Here is an 18437-nt window from a genome sequence, read left to right on the forward strand (position 1 = left end):
AGCTGCTGTATGCACTGCGAGGGCTTCAAGGCAGCTGCTGCCCCTCCCCACTGGCGCCAAACTCACTGTCGTCTAGGACAGGAGTTGGCGAAGTGGCACTGACTCCGGCGTCGGAGGGACAAAGGTTCAGTCTGGTTCCTCCCTGCTAGCAATGGACCCGAGCGAGTTTCCGTGACTGACGCTAGGCCAGCGGCAGGCATGGCCGCAAGCCCCGCAAGCCCCCGTCACTGTGAAGTGCTCAGCACACGGCCCGCAGGCAGAGGGTGTGTCAAGGCTGACACCCGCCCACCCCGCCCCGCTGTGAGTGCTGGGTGCCGGGCCCCCAAGGCTTCTGACCCGCTCGGTCTGGGCGCAAGAATCTGCATCTGGACTTGTGCCCTTGACGCTGCTGGTTCAGAACAACAGCTCTAAAACTAAAACATTGGTCTCCAAGATCAAAGGTCAGACGGTTCACAAAGTATGAAAGATCCCAGACTTCAGGCCACTGATTAGCATCTCTGGGGGGTAGGACCCCGAAATGTCCAGCGAGCAGCCAGGACTTAGAGCCCGCTCTGTTCGCCTGTCTGGGTTGGGGCCTGGCACCGGTAGGCTCCCAGAGCCCCCAGAAGGGTCACGGCTTGAACGCCGGCTTCGCTTACTTCTCCAAGGGCGAGGGGCCGCCCGCCTTCCCGCCTCACAGGTCTGTGCGCTGTCTGAAGCCTCCTGCAGGGCAAGCAGCCGGGCCAGCTACTCCCCAGCAGTGGTGGGGTCAGGCCCAGAGCTCACGCTCAGGTTTGCACATCACACTGTCGGCGCGTCACGCCCCGGCGCCGACTCGGGGACCCCGGGAAGGGGAAGCCTTGCCCGGCCAGGGCCTACAGGACGATGTACTACGATGCGCCGTGTGGCTGAGTCTTTCTCCAAAGGGAGAGTCTCTCTCTTCCCCTCCCTCAGGAGGCCCTTCCTAGCTCAAGGCCTGGGACCAGCGGGGAGGCAGGGCTGTCCTCTGTCGCCAGCGCCCACATCTGAGTGGCCGCGAGGAGGAAAGCCACGAGCGGCTGTCACCGGCCATCACACGGAGACGGCGCGGGGCTCAGCGACGTGCCCGGCGCCCCACAGGGGGGACGAGCGGAGCTGGGACCCGCGCGCGTGGGCCGGCCCCAGCCCTGCTCTCACTCAGTCGGGGCCTGCGGTGTATGTGCTCCCTGCCCCCTCCCCGGGCCCCAACTCACCCCCACCTGACTCACTGTTAATGCCTCGCCCTCGCTGCTCCCCTCCCAGAGGAAGGACCGTGATTCCACCCCCCGTTTGCATTTCTGACTGTTGTTGCTTCTTTTCCGAAGACGTGACTCCCCATGTCCCGCCCAGCACTGCGGGAGCCGCCTCGTCCCCATCACCCCCAGTTTTCCTTTTCTGGTTCTTTTCGCTGTCGACCCCGAGTGCCTACTCCTGTCTGTCCCCAGAGGGGCCCAGCCCCCCTGGGGCGAGCTCGCTGGCCACGGGCCTTCTGGCCCGAGTTTCCCATCCTCTCTTGAGGAGCCAGGCTCGGCTGAGGGCGCACATGGTGAGGCTCTAGGTCCCCGGGGCTCACGGGTGCCAGGGACCTGCCTCTCGGCCACTGGGCTGTTCCTGCCTTCTCATGACAGGGCCCGAAAGGCTGTCCCTCTTCCCCTGAAAGTCACGATTCTTTACTTCTTGGCTCAAGGAAGGAACTCTGACAGTATCAACGCCAAGTCGGACACGGGGCGTGGGGCGGCGGGGGGGACAGTGCCTTCTCTCAGGCCACACCAGTGTCATGGGTTAGCAGGAAGGACGCTAACTTCGGGGAACAATGGTTTCTACCGACACCTCGGATCGAAGCGAGCCTGCAGCCGGGGCTACGCCGGGGGTGCTGGGAGAGCCGGGCTGGCGCCAGGGGGTCTGAGCCCCGAGACCGCTGCGTCCTCGCTGACCCTCGCCCCCCTTCGCGGACACTTCCCAGGAGGACTGCACTGTCTGGGCGTAACCCGAGGCTGTGCGTGTCCTCGCCCCAGGAAAAGTGACAGGGCCACGTCCCCGGAGGTGCTCAGCTGGTGGCCGAGACTTAGCACCCATTCCGCATATGTGCCCGGCTCTGGGGGACAAAGCAAAACCACCCCTGCCGGGTCGAGACGATCCCGCCAGGCCCCGGGCGGGCCGAGCAGGGCACGGAGCAGCAGCTCCGGCCGGCGGAAGGGCCGCCTTCCCGGGGCTCCTGGCCCTGGATGTAGGGCAGCTCTGGTCCGGCGACTGCGGCCCCTCCCTTCTACCGAGGTCTCTGCCAAAACACGCCTCCCGGGACTGTGGCAGGAGACGGCGGGTGTCCCCCCAGGGAACCGATCCGGCGGAGGCAGGAGGGGGGACCCCAGACACAGGAGCTAAGGGGTCATGGGTGTAGGCAGCACCCACCGCCAGTCCCGTCTGTGTGGAGGGGGGCTGCAGTGGACCGCGGGGGCGGGTGGGCATCGGCGGTCACCTCTAGGCCAGAGAGGTTACGCTGCAGTCTGCGGCAGACCCACGAGGGCCCGCAGAGTCAAGAGGCTCCCATTTTTCTAAAGGTCAATTCTTTTTTCTCTTGGCCAAAGTTGAACTGCCCTTTATAAAGACACTTCCTGTGCCAAGCCCACATGAATGTAAAAACCCCAAACCGTCTAGTCGCTTTCCTCCTGCTACTCTGCTCTGAGAGACATGGCACGAGACGAGAGATTTCCATTGTCTCGCAAAGAAAGGACGAACTATTTGGCAGCGCACCTGCTGCAAGGCACACAACGCGTCAAAGGGACAGGAAGAGCGAGTGGCCAAGCCTGAGAGGTCCCACAGCGGACTGGAGAAACCACTTCACTGACGAAGGGGGCTGTCCCAAGCCTCACCCAGAGATGTAGCACCGAAGAGCCGGGACCAGCAGAGCCCAGGTCCCCTGCTTACAGCTCATGTCCCTCCGACCCCAGTGCAGCCTCCACAAAGGATGCTGGCAGGGCTCACGAGCAGGTTGGGACACACCCAGACACCGAAAGCACCGGTCCTGCATGCTGGTCAGCAGGCCAGAGTGCGCTCGCCCTCGTCCTCAGGCGGAGTCTGGCCACCGGTAAAGGTGTGCGCAGAGCCCACAATGCAACTGTGCCGTCCGCAGTGCGGCTGAGTCCTGGTGCCCTGTGAGACACGGAGCTGTCCCCGGCCTCTCGACGGCCCTGCCGGCCCCGGGACTGCATCCCCCACGTGAATGGGGTCCTTGGACCCACAGGACGCAGACTTGTTTGGAAGCCTCCGCCTGCCCTCCGGATGTCTGGGTTCCACCGTGCTACTGGGAAGGCCCAGGAGCGCCCTGAAGGCGAACACGGTTCAGCCGTCTGTCCTTCCCCGTCCCGTAAACCAGGAAGAAGCAGGGAGCGCTGGTCCTGTTTCACCACCGGCAGGGCCTAAAACGGTCCCCCAGTGAACACGCGTGCACACACACAGACACGCGCACACACACGTGCGCACACACGCACCACTCCTCTCCCCACGCCCCGCCTGCACCTTTAACCCCGCTCTGCTCTTTTCGTTAAGCGCTTACTATGCCAGACCTTTAACCTCCCCTAACGCATACAATCCTCAGAGCCCCGATCAGGTGCGGGCATCAGTAACCCCATTCCCCAGGTGAAGACGAGGTGCACAGAGGTCAGTCGTGTCCGGAACTGGCGTAGGGACAAGGCATGCTGGCTCGCGACTCTCTACTCCTGACCCTCTCTGCAGATGCACTGGGTCCTGAGTTTCCCCCAGCTGCGTCCTCGCCGACAGCGACTGCGCCCTGCCCTCGGGCACAGTCCACGCGGAGGCTGGGGAGGAGGACTGGACATGGTCCACGCAGGGGCTGGGGAGGGGGACACCGCCCCTGCGGGGTTACCTTCTTGCTGAGCTGCTGGTTCTCCTTCTCCAGCTCCCCGCACTTGAGGCCGCTCTCCTCCAGCGCCAAGGACGCATCCCGCAGCCCCTGGACTGTGCTCTGCAGGCTCTGGTTCTCCTTCTCCAGCTTCAGGATGCGGCTGGAGGCACATTCATTCAGCTCGAACACGAACGACTTCCTGGAGGCTGAAGTGCGAAGTCGGTCAGAGCCCAAGGGCCTCGATGACGCCCTCTGCCCTAGGCCCGAGACGGCCATCGGCCCCTGCCCTACCTTTGGGGGGCCTGGAAGGGACTCCCATGGGTCTGCTGGGGGCCTTCCTGACCCGAGGGTCCCTCAGGCAGTGGTGGGGTCTGTGAGGGGAGCAGCCCGGAGCTTACAGAGAAAGTGATCGTGGAGGAGCTGATGAAAAGTTAAGACTGCATCACTGGTGGAACCATTTTATTTTTTTTTGAAAACTAAGCTGCTGACTTGACTGTACAAGTCACGGATTTTGGAGACCAACAGAGATGGTGAACAGTGACACTTTCGGTGCCAGGTCTGAGGAATGAGAGTCTCAGTGGCGCCGCTGGGCGGGGGCAGAGCCTGAGGGGCACGTATGCCCAGCACTTGCCATCACCGGCCCGGGTCCTTTGGGAAGCGATCTCATGCTGCCATTTCAGAAGTATGTTGAAAAAAGAAGGAGACAGTACATGAAAACGGCTTTGACAATTCTAAGTGAGATGAAAACATAAGCGAAAGACAGGAAAAGGCGGATGATCTACTTCGCTTTTAAACAGCTCGGACACGAACAGAAAGGGGGAGCGGAGAGCGGAGAGGAACGGCCGCCCCTGGCCCCCATCGGTGCCACGTACTCGGCCCCGGCAGCCTGATCACAACGTGTGGCTGAAACGGCAGCACCCCACCTGCTCCTTAGTCTTCACCCGGGGGCTAGAGGCCCGTGTAGGGGCGGCTCTCACAGCCGGCACATCGAGCCGGCACCAAAATGTGTGTTTCACTCCTCTGATGACCATGAGGACAAAAAGGCGTCCGCATCCCCTGCTCTGACTTATCTTCCACCAAGGAGAGCTGCACAGACTCCAGGAGCCAGAACGTCCTGAAGACCCCGCGTGACAATGCCCTGCAGCAGCAGAGTGGGTGGGCCACCGGGCCCGACACCCACCCCGCTGACGCGCGCGCACACACACACGTGCTCTCAACATGCGAACACACAAGGGAGGGCTCCATCCTCACTCTGCTGCAAGTGACACTAACCGGAACCAAAACCCCACTAACTCACACCTGTGATCATTCGGATGGTACCTCTGCAGCGTTCATTTAAAAAATAACATGTAAATCGTGGTAAAATATACATAAATCGGCCACTGTTAAGTGCACAGTTCTGTGGCACTCAATGCAGCCGCCCTGTTCTGCGACCATCAGCACCACCCACTTCCAGGCGGTTCATTCTCTCGCCCTGAAACTCTGTAATCACGGAGAATAAATCCGCAGGTTCTCCAAGCCAAACAATGGAGCTGATTACCAGCCTCATTTCCTCTTCCGTAAAAGCCAGCGCCTCAGAGACTGTTACGGACACAACAGTTTATTACGAAAACAACCGATGGTTCTTTACCGGGTGCTCTGCTCACCAGCACCCCAAGCAACGAGAGTAAGGGGACATATTTTAGTAAGACAAGGGCAATAGGAACAGCCATCCTTTATCGGTGGCCCGTGGGCCAGGCGCAGTATAATGCTTCATGGGTCTCCTCACTGGATATGCGCAGCAATCCTGTGAGGTGGCTTCAGCACCCCCACTTTGCAAACGAGGTTTAAAAGAGGTCGGCTAGCCTACAAGTGGGGGTGCCAGGACTTTATTTAAGCCAAGCCTTTCTGATTCGAGAAGCCACCACACCACACGTGTGAAGGTACATCAGGCTCCGCTCGTTCCTGCCAGCTAAGCCCTGGAACCTGGGAACGCCAAGAACAAGTCGTGGTCACTGACCCTGAAAGGGCTCACAAACTGGACTGCGCAGTCTGAATGACTGAGGCTTCCCAACCCCATGGGCCACCCTGGTCTCTAACAGAAACACATTTGGTCTGAGAGGGTCCTAGGCAGCCTGCACCACTCCTCCGCTCCACCAGAGGGCAGCGTCCCCCCAGGTGGACCTGAACTCTAGGAGCTGGAATCCTACCTCTGGCACCCCCATCAAACCACAGACAGAACTATCTTCTCACACAGGTTAATAGTTCAACAAACCAACTTTAGGTTCAAAACTGATGAGACTCACCCCCTGCCACCCCGCAAAAAAAAGAAATATATGGCTGCTTTCAACAGCCTTTCCAGTTTGCTCAGGGATGTTTGAAAAAGCACCCCCAAACCAGCCTGGAGCCCCCCTGACCCGCAGCTTGGGTAAACAGTGACTTGCACTCTCAGGTGCACGCGTGCTATTTCTGACCACAGGAACTGGCCATTGTTTGCCGGGCGCGCGGGCTTCCTGCTGCGCTGCTGACTGCTGCCCCACCCACTTTTCCCTGGCTGACTCGACACCTCGTCCGGGCGCTGGGCAGGGGCGTGAGCGCAGGAGGGAGAGGAAGGGGCCTGGGTCCTGTGAGAAGCGGCCACTTAGCAGCCCCCACCCCGGGCGACAGAGAACAGGCTGCATCCATCTTGCCCAATTATGCAAATGAACAGAGGAACTGATGCCCAGGGTACATTTATAGCGGGGATTAGTACCACTGGGGACCTCTCCTGCCATCCAGAGCTTTCAATCATCCACAGAGAGGTCTAAGACGTCCTCTGGGTGTCAGCATGCCGTAATCTGGAAGCTCCGGGGAACGTCCATATGGGAACTGAGAAACCTGGCAACACTTAATTTGTATTTCATGTCCTGACATCAAGGCTGCCAGACCCCTCATGTTCTCCTTGGGGAGAACTGCAACGGAACCGTTCCAAATGGCTCTTGCAGGCAATTCTGTTTACGTGGAGTGAGGACGGGCTGCCACATGCGATCCCGAGCCAAGGGCTCAGCTCCCCGGGTGAGGCAGAAGCCGCGGCCAGGCTGGCCCGGGGCGCCGGGGCTGCCTACCGTCTGACAGGTCCGCATTCTTGGACAGCTGCTCCAGCTCCCAGCCAAGGTGGGCGGACTCGTTCATGCTCTGCTTCTGTGCGATCTCGAGGACCATGTTTTCTTCCAGCAGCTCCTCGATGCGCTTCTTGTCTGTGTCCCGGTCCTAGTGCAGGAGGGGGAAGGGGTGAGGATGCGGCCGGGGCACCCTCTGGACGAGACCCGGCCCCCGTGCTTCTCCCCTCACTCCCTGGGATGCAGGACCTCCGTGTGCCTGCTCGCTTCAGAACACGCACGCACACACACACACACACAGCTGTACAGACGGGACTCCAACACCGGGAGTTACACCACTGAACGACGTGCTGGCCCAGTGCCCTAGGGGATGAAGCGACCGAGGGCTCTGAGTGGTGTCTGCACCAAGTGGCACATGGTACAGGGCCTGAAAGCAAGCACTGTGATGACGGGCACGTCCGTGGCCCTAGAGCAGGCTCGAAAAGGCTGTAGAGACTCATAAATTACGATTCAACCCACCATAAACGCCAGCAAACACCCTGCTTGCGCCAGACACCCACATCCATCCATCCTTATAGGAAGGCAACCCAGCAGTCAATCAAGTCCTACATATTTTGTGGGAATTCAGTGGTGCCCCCTCGAGCCCGCGGAGCTTAGCGACTCTCCGCCGTTAGCGAGTCACTGTCGGCAGCAGCGCCTAACCCAGTAGCTGAAAATCAGAGACGGGCACAGCATCCGCCTGAAACTGCCCCGATCTGTTCTACACGTGGCGACCACAGCTCGTCATACCAATTCCAGGTCGTGGAGCTTGGATTTCAGCTGCAGGTTCTCCTTCTCCAGCTCGTGAACCTTATCGCCCCGGGCCCGGGCCGCGGTCAGCTGCTCCTCCAGCATGGACTTGGTTTCGATCAAGACGATGTTATCTTCTCTCAGCTCCTGGTCAGCGAAAACACACACGAGAACCATCAGATTAAGCCGCCGGTTCACAGCGACAGTGTGCTCAGATCAATGCTCTTCCCGCACTGGACCAAAACCCGCAGCCGCGAGACGAGGCTCCCGCCGCGGGGCGTCGTCTCCACCTTTTAGCGCCTGAGCCTTTCTCACCAGGCCAGACCACGTGGATGTTCTCCACGGAGAAAGAAAAGATCCACGAACCGAGGAAACATTTAAATTTGGGAAGGAAACCCTTCCTCAGTGTCTGCTTCATGCTTGCCAAGGTGTGAAAGTGTTTGACACTTATAACCTTGCCTGGCTGGGTGAGTGGACCCTGCGGACAGATATGGGACATGTCGCTGAGCTATTTCCTCAGCGAGGAAGGGGTGGGGCTGGGAGTCTGTCCTGGGTTCCAGGGCTGAGTCTAGCCTTCTCAATGCAACATTCCACTGACCCTGGGTCCTGGGGAAAAACGGCTCTCTGGACCGGCCTCCGTTCAACACACAGGTCCTGCCTGAACAGTTTACACACACGCTGCTAGAACAACAGTTCTTGGCAGCGTCATGGAAATGAGAACTCTTTGACAGTTAAGTCACAAGTAAATGTGAATTCCACAAGTAAGCACTGCGGGCTGACTGTGGGTCAGGCACAGGCCGGCTGCAGAACAGAATGGCTGGTCCCTTCTGGGCGCCTGCTGGGCGAAGGGCCCACTGGGCTCTCGCTCTGCCCCAGGCGCCCAGCACACACGGGGAGGGGTCCAGCCTATTCACCACATCTCTGATTAAGGGGCTCCCTGATTCCCCTCTTCCCAGGAGTCCTCCAGCGCCACCTGGTATGCTGGGGGACTGCGTCTCCCTGGAACGCCTTCCGTTCGCAAACGCGCACACACGGGAACCTGTGTTTCTCTCAGTGGGCAGTTGGCCAGGGCTTGTCCCACGCACGGGTTCTGACGCCCGCGAGCTGAGCCGGTGGCTCTGCTGACCCAGCATACATTCATCTTCCCTGTAAGGGCCAGATCCAAGTCCAGCCAAGGAGAACTGAGCACCTTCCAGTCAGCGGTCACGGCTCTGATCAAAGCCTGGCAGCCACGAAAGCTTTAGCCACGGAGACTGGATTCACCTGGGTGCCTGCATCTGCCGTCCCCTGCCCTCTGCGGCTGGCCCTGAAGCAGGCGCTCCCCACCCCCGCCACACGCACTCCTCACGACAGCCCTGAGGAGGAGGCAGGAAGTCCCTTCCTACAGGTGAGCAGGCTGCCCTGGGCAAACTAGGGAATGAGCCCAAAGTCACAAAGCCAGCAAGCGTTATGAAGCTGGGGCATGAACCTGAGTCAAAGAGCTCAAGACCTGTGTTCCAGAAGCAAGGCGGCCTGGCCCTCCCTCTCTGGCCACTGCCCACTGCTCTCCCCTTGCGCCCCGGCCAGTCCACCCCCCAGTGTTCCCAGTATTGCTGCACTCACAGGGTGCCCCCTCAGCCTGAGTTGTCCCCTGAGAGAAGTGACTGCAACTCCACCCCGTCTGTCGCTGGGTCAGATACTTGGGCTCCCGGAGCGGCCTGGGCTGTGAGGCAACAGCAAGCTGGCCTGTCCTCCCCTGACCCATGCAGGCACAGGGCACGACTGTTCCGCTTCTGCTCTGTGGGCCTCACGTAAGTGTTCAGTAACGCATGACGTAAGGGGGACCCACAGGTGGCATGTCAGGTGGCCCTCAAGGGCCTGGACACAGGCCAGGACAGACGAGTGTCCAGGAGCAGAAAACAGCACAGAGCGGGGTGATTTCTAGCTACTGTTCAAATTTGTCTCAATTTTCTGGACGTATCAACCTCCACCATATGTTGCGCAACAGAAATATCTAACTTGCCTCGCACAGCCTGCCACCTTGGAAGCGAGAGACCACGCCCTAAGAGGCTGCTCCCGAGTCCCATGGCTGGCCGCGGGCTCTGCCTGGAGTCGGGTGGAGCCCACTCCGGACCTCTGGCAGCTGCCCACAGCCGGCCTGCCCCCGCAGACCTGGGAGGCCATTTAAAGGCCTGACCCAGCCCAGTGAACGGCTTTCAGGAAGTCACAGGCCAGGCCTGATGGCTGATCCCCAAGTAGCCCGAGCTGCCACTGCCAACATGCCACCGTGACGGGGACGTGGCAACCAGGAACGGGCAAACGGGCTCCTGCCACGAGAAGTACTCTGGGCTGGCACCTGAGGCCCAGCAAGTGAGCTGGCCGCCATCACCACGGTCCAGGACCCAGCTCTCAGCAAGCACCCACCAAACAATAGACACCCACTCTCAGGGCTGCATCCGGACCCCAAAGTGCCAAACAAGGGCGAGGAGGTCAACGAAACACCGGTCCCTTCCTGCTGTGCTCAGGACCGCGGCGTCTGGTACATCTGTAAGGTGCCCAGGGCAACAAAGAGCCAGCCCGGTGGCCTCTTCCGATGAGGGCGACTGGGTCCTGCGACTCCGAGCAGACTGTTTTGAAGCAAGCACTGCCCAGGAGGCTACCCACCTCCCAGAGGAGCAGAGGCAAGGCCCACCCTGCCTTCGCGGTGCCCAGAATGCACGTGGCACCTGCGCATCTGCCCTGTGCTGCCGGGACTTCCAGGCCGTCTCTCTGCCTCTGCCCTGCACCCCTGGGGCCCTCTGGACAGCAACCCCTGTGCCCCGGCAGCCGTGAGGTGAGATGACTGTTTGCAAAGGGAAGTCAAGGGCCAGCCAGTGCCCCCGCTCCCCGCTGTACCTAGGGACGCATGCCTGTGCCTCGGCCTCTCTCTTCTTGTTGTTTTAACCCTTATGTAAACCAGACTAGGAGCCACAGAGAAGCTGCCAGAAGTTCGAAAACAAAACGTGGAAATTAGTGTTCATCAATACGAAAACTGGCCTTGCCCTTGCCTTGAACCCCTGGTCCTTTACCTTCTCCTCCCACGTGGCACTAACGCTCTCTCCCCTTCATGACGTGCATTTACGTGACTCTCAGCTTGCACAGGCTCTCGGGGGCTGGGGGGGGGGCAGTGGGTTGCCTGCTGCTCCTTCTGCACCTAGACGAGTGTCCCGGGCACCACGGTGCCCACAAACGTGAGCCAGCATGAACGTGATAACCATGCTCCTCTCTCTGCTCTGCTGCTCATCACGCCCAGTGTCACCATTCCAAAGGTGACAAAAACTCATGAATTCTCCCCGTCCGTTTCCCCAGATTGCAAGTCTTTTCACTGTTGAGCAACAGGTTTTTACTTGTGCGGTGGTCACCGAGTGTCTTGTGGGTGGCAGACACCAGGCATGCCGTCAAGAAAGACCCAGCCCCTGCCCTCGGGGGCTTGGGGTCCACGCAGAAAGCCTCTGCCACACAGGGCGGAGGGCAGGTCCGCAGACGGCTTGCAGGCTGCTGTAACTGCTCCAAAGGACCTGTCCTCTCTGTTCTCTGAGCCCTGACGCTGCGGGCCTCCGAGAAGACTTGTCACGCATTCTCTGTTGTGGCCTGGACTCCACGGACCAGGCCCAGGTCCTCGGCCAGCCCGGCTGCAAAGTGTCTGCAAACCCATGTGTGGCACTGCCTGCCCAAGTAAACATCTCCCACAGAAACACCATTTCTCTTGCGATTCATAAATCTAATGCAGAATTTAAGGCATTACTAACTTCATGGTAACTTCGCTACGAAAGTTACTAACCAATACGAAAAATACTGTTTCTATACAGAGGCATAAAATTTGAAAACGTAGGAAAGGGGTTCCCATGTAAAGTATAGAAGCTCCCCAAATGCAGGAAGTAAACCCGTTTGTGCCTTGGGGTGCAGGGCTTGGCACCAGGCAGGCGCTAAATCACCACGTCCACGTGACTGAGAGAGGCTGCCCGCACAAGGCCAGGAATGAACACGGAGACCAGAGCCTGGAAGCTGAAGCCCACCCCCCTCCACAGGACGGGGCATCGGGCGAGGTGTGGGAGCCGCCCTCTGTCTGTGGTCCCGTCTGGGGGCTGCGTGAGGTCCTCGGTGTGCAGAAGGCAGCAGTCTAGAAACACTGCGCACGACTGTCCCCGACTCTCCCAACCGTGGCATTTCCAGCAAGTGATGAAGAGCCCCGGTGTCACCCGCGTCCCAGAACCCGTCTGTGCTGGAGCTTTACGCCTTTCATCAGCAGCAGGGCCGGGGGGCCATTTCCAGGACGAGGCCAGGAGCCCGTCTCCCACCCCCACCCGACTCGGGCCAGGCTGCGTGTGCACAGCTGGGGTACCTAAAAAAAATGATCTGTGAAGAGGAGGTCACCATGGTGGTAGGAAGTGGAGGTAGGAATATCCTAAAAGGAGTCAGGACCCTCCATCGCACGGCCATACTTCTTCCCCCAGAGAGAGAGGCCCTTGGGGACATGCAGGCTGAATGAGGGGCAGAGACAGTGTCAGCTGCAGAAACGGTAAGGCCCCCCCAGAGACCTCCAGGACCGGATGCATGCACCCGGGCTCAGCTGCAGAAACGGTAAGGCCCCCCCGGAGACCTCCAGGACCGGATGCATGCACCCCGGGCTCAGCTGCAGAAACGGTAAGGCCCCCCCGGAAACCTCCAGGACCGGAGGCGCGCGCCCCGGGCTCAGCTGCAGAAACGGTAAGGCCCCCCCGCCCCCGGAAACTTCCAGGACCGGAGGCGCGCGCCCCGGGCTCAGCTGCAGAAACGGTAAGGCCCCCCCCCCCGGAAACCTCCAGGACCGGAGGCGCGCGCCCCGGGCTCACCTCCATGCGGGCCTTGTAGAAGTCCACGTCGTGCAGCTTCTCCCGGCAGCGCCCCAGCTCCATCTCCAGCCTCTCCACGCGGTTCGCCTTCTCCCTGAGCGAGTCCAGCTCATCGCGGTAGGCACGAGCGGACCGGGCGTCAGCTGCCAGCTGGATGTTCTGGGAGGTGGGCAAAGGCAGGGGACCCAGCTCAGGGCACCCCTGGGGTGGGGAAGGAAGGGCCAAGTCCCTACAGTCCCAGGAGAAGCCAGTTCCTGGCAGCCGAGCGGCTCTGTCGCAGGCGACCGCGTGGAGTCCCCACGCCCTGTCACGAAGACACGCGTCATCCCCACAGCGATTCTCAGGAGCACCGGCTCTGGGCACTGCTGCTTTGAGCAGGAAGGACGCAGAGGCCTCTGCTGGAAGCTCCTGCTGCTGCCCCTGGCGGCACAGTGACCGTCCCAGCCCCCGGCCCTCCCCACTCACCTCCTGCTTGACTTTCTGCAGCTCCAGCACCAGCTGATCCACCTCATGCCTGGTGTCCACAAGCTGCTCTGTCTTCTCCTCCCTGGGGACAATTCGGGGGACGCGTGATGAGGGGGGCCTCCTCGGAAGCACCTGGACAACCCATCACCTTGCCAGGGTACAGTGGGGAAAGGAACGGGAACCCGACTTACGGGGGCGAGAGGAACCTGTGTGTGGAGCTTGCAAAACATTCCTGACTCAAAGTTTTTCTTTTCTGCTTTTAAGTTTCAAATGCCTGCCCTCAGACTACACCCACCAGACGCCGAGTCTCCGTCTGGGGCCCCGGGGTGCTGCACTGCTCCACGGCTGGGCAGGCAGCTCCCGAGATGACCAACACAGTGACATCCCCAGCTGCAGGAAACAGGACCGGCTCACCAGACGGGTGAGACACACCTTCCCTCTGCCCAAGGAAACGTACCAGCGTGGGCCTCCGAGCCCCGCGCTGGCCTGAGGGTGGACAGCAGGCTGCCCCTGCGGCCCGTCTGTACTGTTCTGACTGGCGTGAGCCCAAAAGACCCCGCGGACCCCTCCACGCGCAGGCTCGGGAGGAAGGGACTAGTCCACCTTCAAACAGTGACCGAGCGCAGAGCAGAGTCCGGCCGGCCCCGGGCCCAAGTCGGAGCTCTCTCGTTTGCTGTGCTAATGGGAGTGAGCTGAACGTGCTAGAAGCGTGTTTGTGACACAAGACACAAAAGCAGGAAAAACAGCCCGGGGGTGACTGGAGGACGCACAGCTCCTGCCGGACGCGGCGCAGCCGGGCCTTGGTGTCCGCCAGCTCCACGGCCAGGTGCTGCTTGTCCTCGCTGGAGAGGCTGCTGGTCGGGCTGGGGGTGGACTCGGCGCTGGAGGACTTGAGCGGGCTGGGCGGCTGCTGCTCCTGCAGGTAGTCCCGCTCCTGGGTGAGGTCCACGATCAGCTGTGGTGGGGCGGACAGGGGTTCGTTAAAAATCATCAACATCAAAATCTAGGAGGGAGGTGGGGAAAGGTGGTATAAGTTTTGAAAGAGAGATGAAGTATTTAGTGGGACAGAAAGGAGCGCATCAATGCGGCAGGTCCCCAAGCCTGGCGTTTCGATGAACTGCCATCCTCCCGCGGCCCACGACTGCCCCAGGCCCACGCCCCTCCCGCACCTGCCCGGGCTGCCTGCCCGCACGCACACACCTCTGTGCGCTCGTCTCGCTCGTCTATGAGCCTCCTGAGGTGAAACACCATGTTCCTGGAGAGGGCCTCCAGCTCCTCCGGAGCCACGTCCGGGACCTCCAACCACTGCAGGTCGAACACGTTCTCCTGGTTGTGGGTCACCTGCGGGGACACAGGGGTGGTCTGCAGAGGCCAGGCAAGGGAGCAGCCGCAAGGGTCCTGGGAACAGCCACCTCCCACAGCCACACGGGGAGGGGCATCCAGGCGACTCTCTGCAGCTGACCCCCCAAGTGATGTTACTGCCTCTCCGCTGACAAAATTTCTGTGGCGGGCGGGCGGCTCCTTCGGCCAGGGCAGCCACACTCTCTGCGGCCGGCCGAGTGCAGCCCGTGCTAACCACTTCTGCTTTCAGCGTCGGTTCACAGAGGACACGGCTCTTTTAAATACCGGAAAGTCCTCCTTACAACGGAGTCGTTCCCTAAATGGACCTCAGACATTTTTACTGGAGTGCCATCGATTTATAAGACAATCAAGGTCAGCTCTGGAGGGTGGAAGGGAAATAAAATTCGATTTTATTTCTTAAAATCGAATGCAAACATGGTAAAACGTTAAAGCTCTTATGTCAGAATGTTGGGTATGCAATAACTTTGCGTTATTTTGATGGAAATATTTTGTAATCTAAAACAATTTTCAGGTAAGCTTATATCTCTCATCCCCACAGGCCACCTACGGCCACCTGGTTTTCCCTTTCCACCGGCTATGAGTGGAGGCCCATGGCCACGTCCACACTGGACAGCCTCTTGACCGACTGCAAACCCGACCTGCTCGACCCGACCCCCTCCGACCTGCCAGGGCAGGCAGATCTGCTAACTCCCTGCCTCCTCCGTTTGGGGAGATGAGTATTAGCACACTCAGGCCACCCGAGGGGGAGACGAAAGGGAACTGTGGACATCCGCTCCGTGAGGCACATCGAAAAAAGTCCTTAAGGTTTTCCAGAGCGGTAAATAGAGGGAGAGGATGTCTGTAAAAACAAAACAGGGCCTTTCGGTTTCTCAAGACACCCACTTCCTCACTCTCCCCATCTCACAGAGAAGCTGGGATTCCGGCAGCCCCAGAGACTCGGGAGAACGCCCGCCCCTCAGTGCGGGCACCCCGAGGCACGGAGCTGGGACCCAGAGGCCGGGTTCCGGGCCTGCTCAGTGCTTGGGAAAGGCCCTTTGTGTCTGTGAAGGGGGCTCGGGGGCAACCCCAGCTGCACCTCAGTCACACGAGGGGCTTTCAACGAAAGGCGCACGCTGCTCTTCCCCGGATTCTGACTCGCTGCGTCTCTTGGGGGCGTCCTGTGCACCTGAACGTTTAAGAAGCACCCAACTCGTTCTGAAGACCACTCTTCCAGCTGCATCTCCCCACCCCCCCACCCTTTTGTTTTTAACATCCTGCTGGCTAAGCACGAAAAACAGTAAAAGGCAAAGGACTGAGTCCCCGGATAGATAACATTTTCAAAACACGGGGCCACTCAGGGAAAATGAAAAGGCAGAATGGTTCTTGGGCTAACGGGCGGCCGCTCACGGACGTGAATGCTGGAGAACAGTTCCTACGGTACCAGCTTCCCGGCCCTGGTGCTGGCTTCACTGGACCCTCTACCGAAACAAGCGGCTTCCACCTCCGGCTTCAATGCTGACCCAGGACCCTCCACGCCACAGTGCCCGGCAGCTGGGGAAGCCCATCGGCCGGGCCACAGCCTGTCCCCGGTGCTGGCATGGGCAGCTCTGGGTCCAGCTGCCCCTGCCAGTCACACACCTGCTCCTGCTCACGTCTTCTTCGTGCCTGATCTCATCTGTCCAATTACACTGAAGGCTGAACTACTTCCCGCAAGATAATTAAAACACACGACACTTCTTTTAGAGGGAGGGTGGGGAGGTCAGGGAAGTGCATTTTCAGGTGGGTGCTTGCCCCCACAGGCGTGGTTTCCAGGGAAACCACCTTCTCTGAGGATGCTGCCTCAGTCTGCGCAGACGGCCCTTCTGGGACTTGCTGGCTTTTAACTTCTCAGTTGGTGGCAGCTTGTTTTTCTGCCATGTCACTGACAGAAGCAGAGAATCTTTCTCCATAAAGATCAACCATTTGAAGCGGGGTGACATTTGCCAGAATACATTTTCAGGGCCTGTAAATCAAATTCTGAGCCTAAACCGCTTGACAGCTCTTAAAAATAGTCTGAGTCCATATTAGGGAAGAAGAGGAGGCAAAAGAAGCCTTGATTGAGGTTTCATTTTTTTTTTATTTTTTTATTTTTACCCCTATTTTATTTTAGCTTGCTGATGGCTACCTTTCCAAACAGATTCAATTTGTCTGTGGCGTCTGAAACCTAAACATAGCAAAATCACTAATGAGTGATGCATTCTTCAAACTTTCCACTGGCGGAGACAGCCTCGTTACCACAGGAGTGGTGGTCCACGGCTCAGCCCCACAAAGCCACACGCCTACCTCCTGGATGTGGGTCACGATCCCAGCTTGGGTCTCAATGTCCAGCTGTTTGATTCTTTCAATGAACTCCTCTTTCTTCTCACACTGCAGAGAGTTACATGTGTTAATGGGAGCATTTTGCAAGCGAGGCAGCCTGGGCTCATCACAGCCATAGCGACAGTTTCCGAATGAACCCACTCAATCCCCGGCTTTCTCCTTTATAGCCAATAAAGTGTCCTCTCTCGTCTTCCCTACCAGCCCGCACACTGAGGTTTCTCTCGAAGCTGCTCAGACCACCTATATGAGAATCTGTGGGGCGCTTATATTTTAAAAAGCTCATCCCAGCTTGAAAATACTGGGGGTGAAACACAAAAATCTGCAGGTAGAACAAGCTCTCCAGGTGATTCTCAAATGAGATCAAGAACACCTGGGTTAGGCCAGGGGGTGGCAAACTTCATCTGTAAAGGGATAGTTTGTAAAAAAAAAATCTTAGACTTTGCAGGCCACTTGGTCTCAGCTCTGCCACTGTGGTGTGAAAGCAGCCAGAGATAATGTGTAAAGAAATGAGCGTGGCTGTGTTCCCATAAAACTTTATTTACAAAAGTAAGAGGCAAGGCAAAGTTTGCCCCCAGGCTGTAATTTGTTGATCCTTGCTCTAGATCTTCCTATACTGGGGACAATTTGCTAATAGCACCCTGGCCCGAGGGGTCCCCACCTGCTTCTTGCCCAAGGTGCCCTGTACTAGAAATGGCTGTAAGGTGGGGTCACTTCTCTCTCAGGAACCCACTGGCGACCTTCTGCCAGGTTACGCTGAAAGCAGCTTCGCTCCGACCTCATCTTCTAAGGGGGGGCAATTTTATTCCCACAGATACAAACACGAGATGGCTGGGAGTGAACCTCTGTACCCCGAAACCCCTGTACCCCCGCCCAAGCCCTACCTGCACGGCACAGCCCAGCACCAGCAGCAGCACCTTCTTAATTTCCTCCATGCTCTTCCCTAGATCAAAAGAGCAACATATTTAATTACACTCCACTGTTTATAAAATCTCACCAGTGATGCCAGTTTGCTGTAGAGGGGAAAAATCAGATAAGATAAAAAAGGAAAAACAAAAACATCTCTCTACCCAGTGATCTCCACTTGTGTGTACACGCTCCATCTGCTTTCTCCATATGGGTTTATTTATTTACTAAACCCAGTGAAAATTCTGTACATAACTATTTGTGGCCCCTTTCCATTCAAACACATCACAATTCTCTTTCCATGGTGATCAACGAACTGCACCGTCAGCATCTCTCTTGAGTGTGTGTGAGAAGCCAAACCCAACAGGGGAGAGTCACCCCCACAGCACACACGGCTGAGTCTAAAACGAGGCCGCGCACTTCGCTTTTCCATCGTGCACCTCGAGCGCACCAGGAGGAGCGGCACGACGAGCCCCCCCACTCGTCACCCAGCCCACTGCGTCCACGGCGTCCACTCCTCCTCGCTCCTCAGCCCCACCTCTTTGCTTCTCAGTGTCAGGGTCTGGCTGGAGTATCCCAAAGCGAACCCCAGACGACACATGCACGTCGTTCCGACGGCCCCGTACTTCCTTCGTACAAAGACCAAAACCTCATTCAACCATCTCTCTTCCGGAGCTTCGATCTTTCAATGCTTTACTCTTAACGATGCTACACAGAACATCTCCGTGGCTAGTTCTTTATGCACGACCGTATTTACTTCTTTAGGATAAACTCATCTTTTGAGCTTTCGCTACT

At 58.6% G+C, this 18437-nt stretch overlaps 1 protein-coding gene across 4 annotated transcripts in view; it reads right to left on the minus strand.

Moving 5' to 3' along the window:
• Positions 1-18437, minus strand: part of CCDC88C (coiled-coil domain containing 88C) — a 110029-nt gene that overhangs the window by 35414 nt on the left and 56178 nt on the right. For all 4 annotated transcript variants that reach the window (XM_036238627.1, XM_036238629.1, XM_036238628.1 and 1 more), the window contains 9 exons: positions 17621-17679; positions 16704-16787; positions 14241-14381; positions 13811-13995; positions 13041-13122; positions 12576-12734; positions 7726-7872; positions 6943-7087; positions 3881-4065 (listed from right to left, as the gene is read on the minus strand). In XM_036238627.1, coding sequence (XP_036094520.1) covers positions 3881-4065; positions 6943-7087; positions 7726-7872; positions 12576-12734; positions 13041-13122; positions 13811-13995; positions 14241-14381; positions 16704-16787; positions 17621-17679 — 1187 coding nt within the window. The remainder of the gene's footprint in view (positions 1-3880; positions 4066-6942; positions 7088-7725; positions 7873-12575; positions 12735-13040; positions 13123-13810; positions 13996-14240; positions 14382-16703; positions 16788-17620; positions 17680-18437) is intronic.

This window comes from Rousettus aegyptiacus, unplaced genomic scaffold (assembly GCF_014176215.1).
Source record: "Rousettus aegyptiacus isolate mRouAeg1 unplaced genomic scaffold, mRouAeg1.p scaffold_m13_p_3, whole genome shotgun sequence".
Classification (NCBI taxonomy): Eukaryota; Metazoa; Chordata; class Mammalia; order Chiroptera; family Pteropodidae; genus Rousettus; species Rousettus aegyptiacus.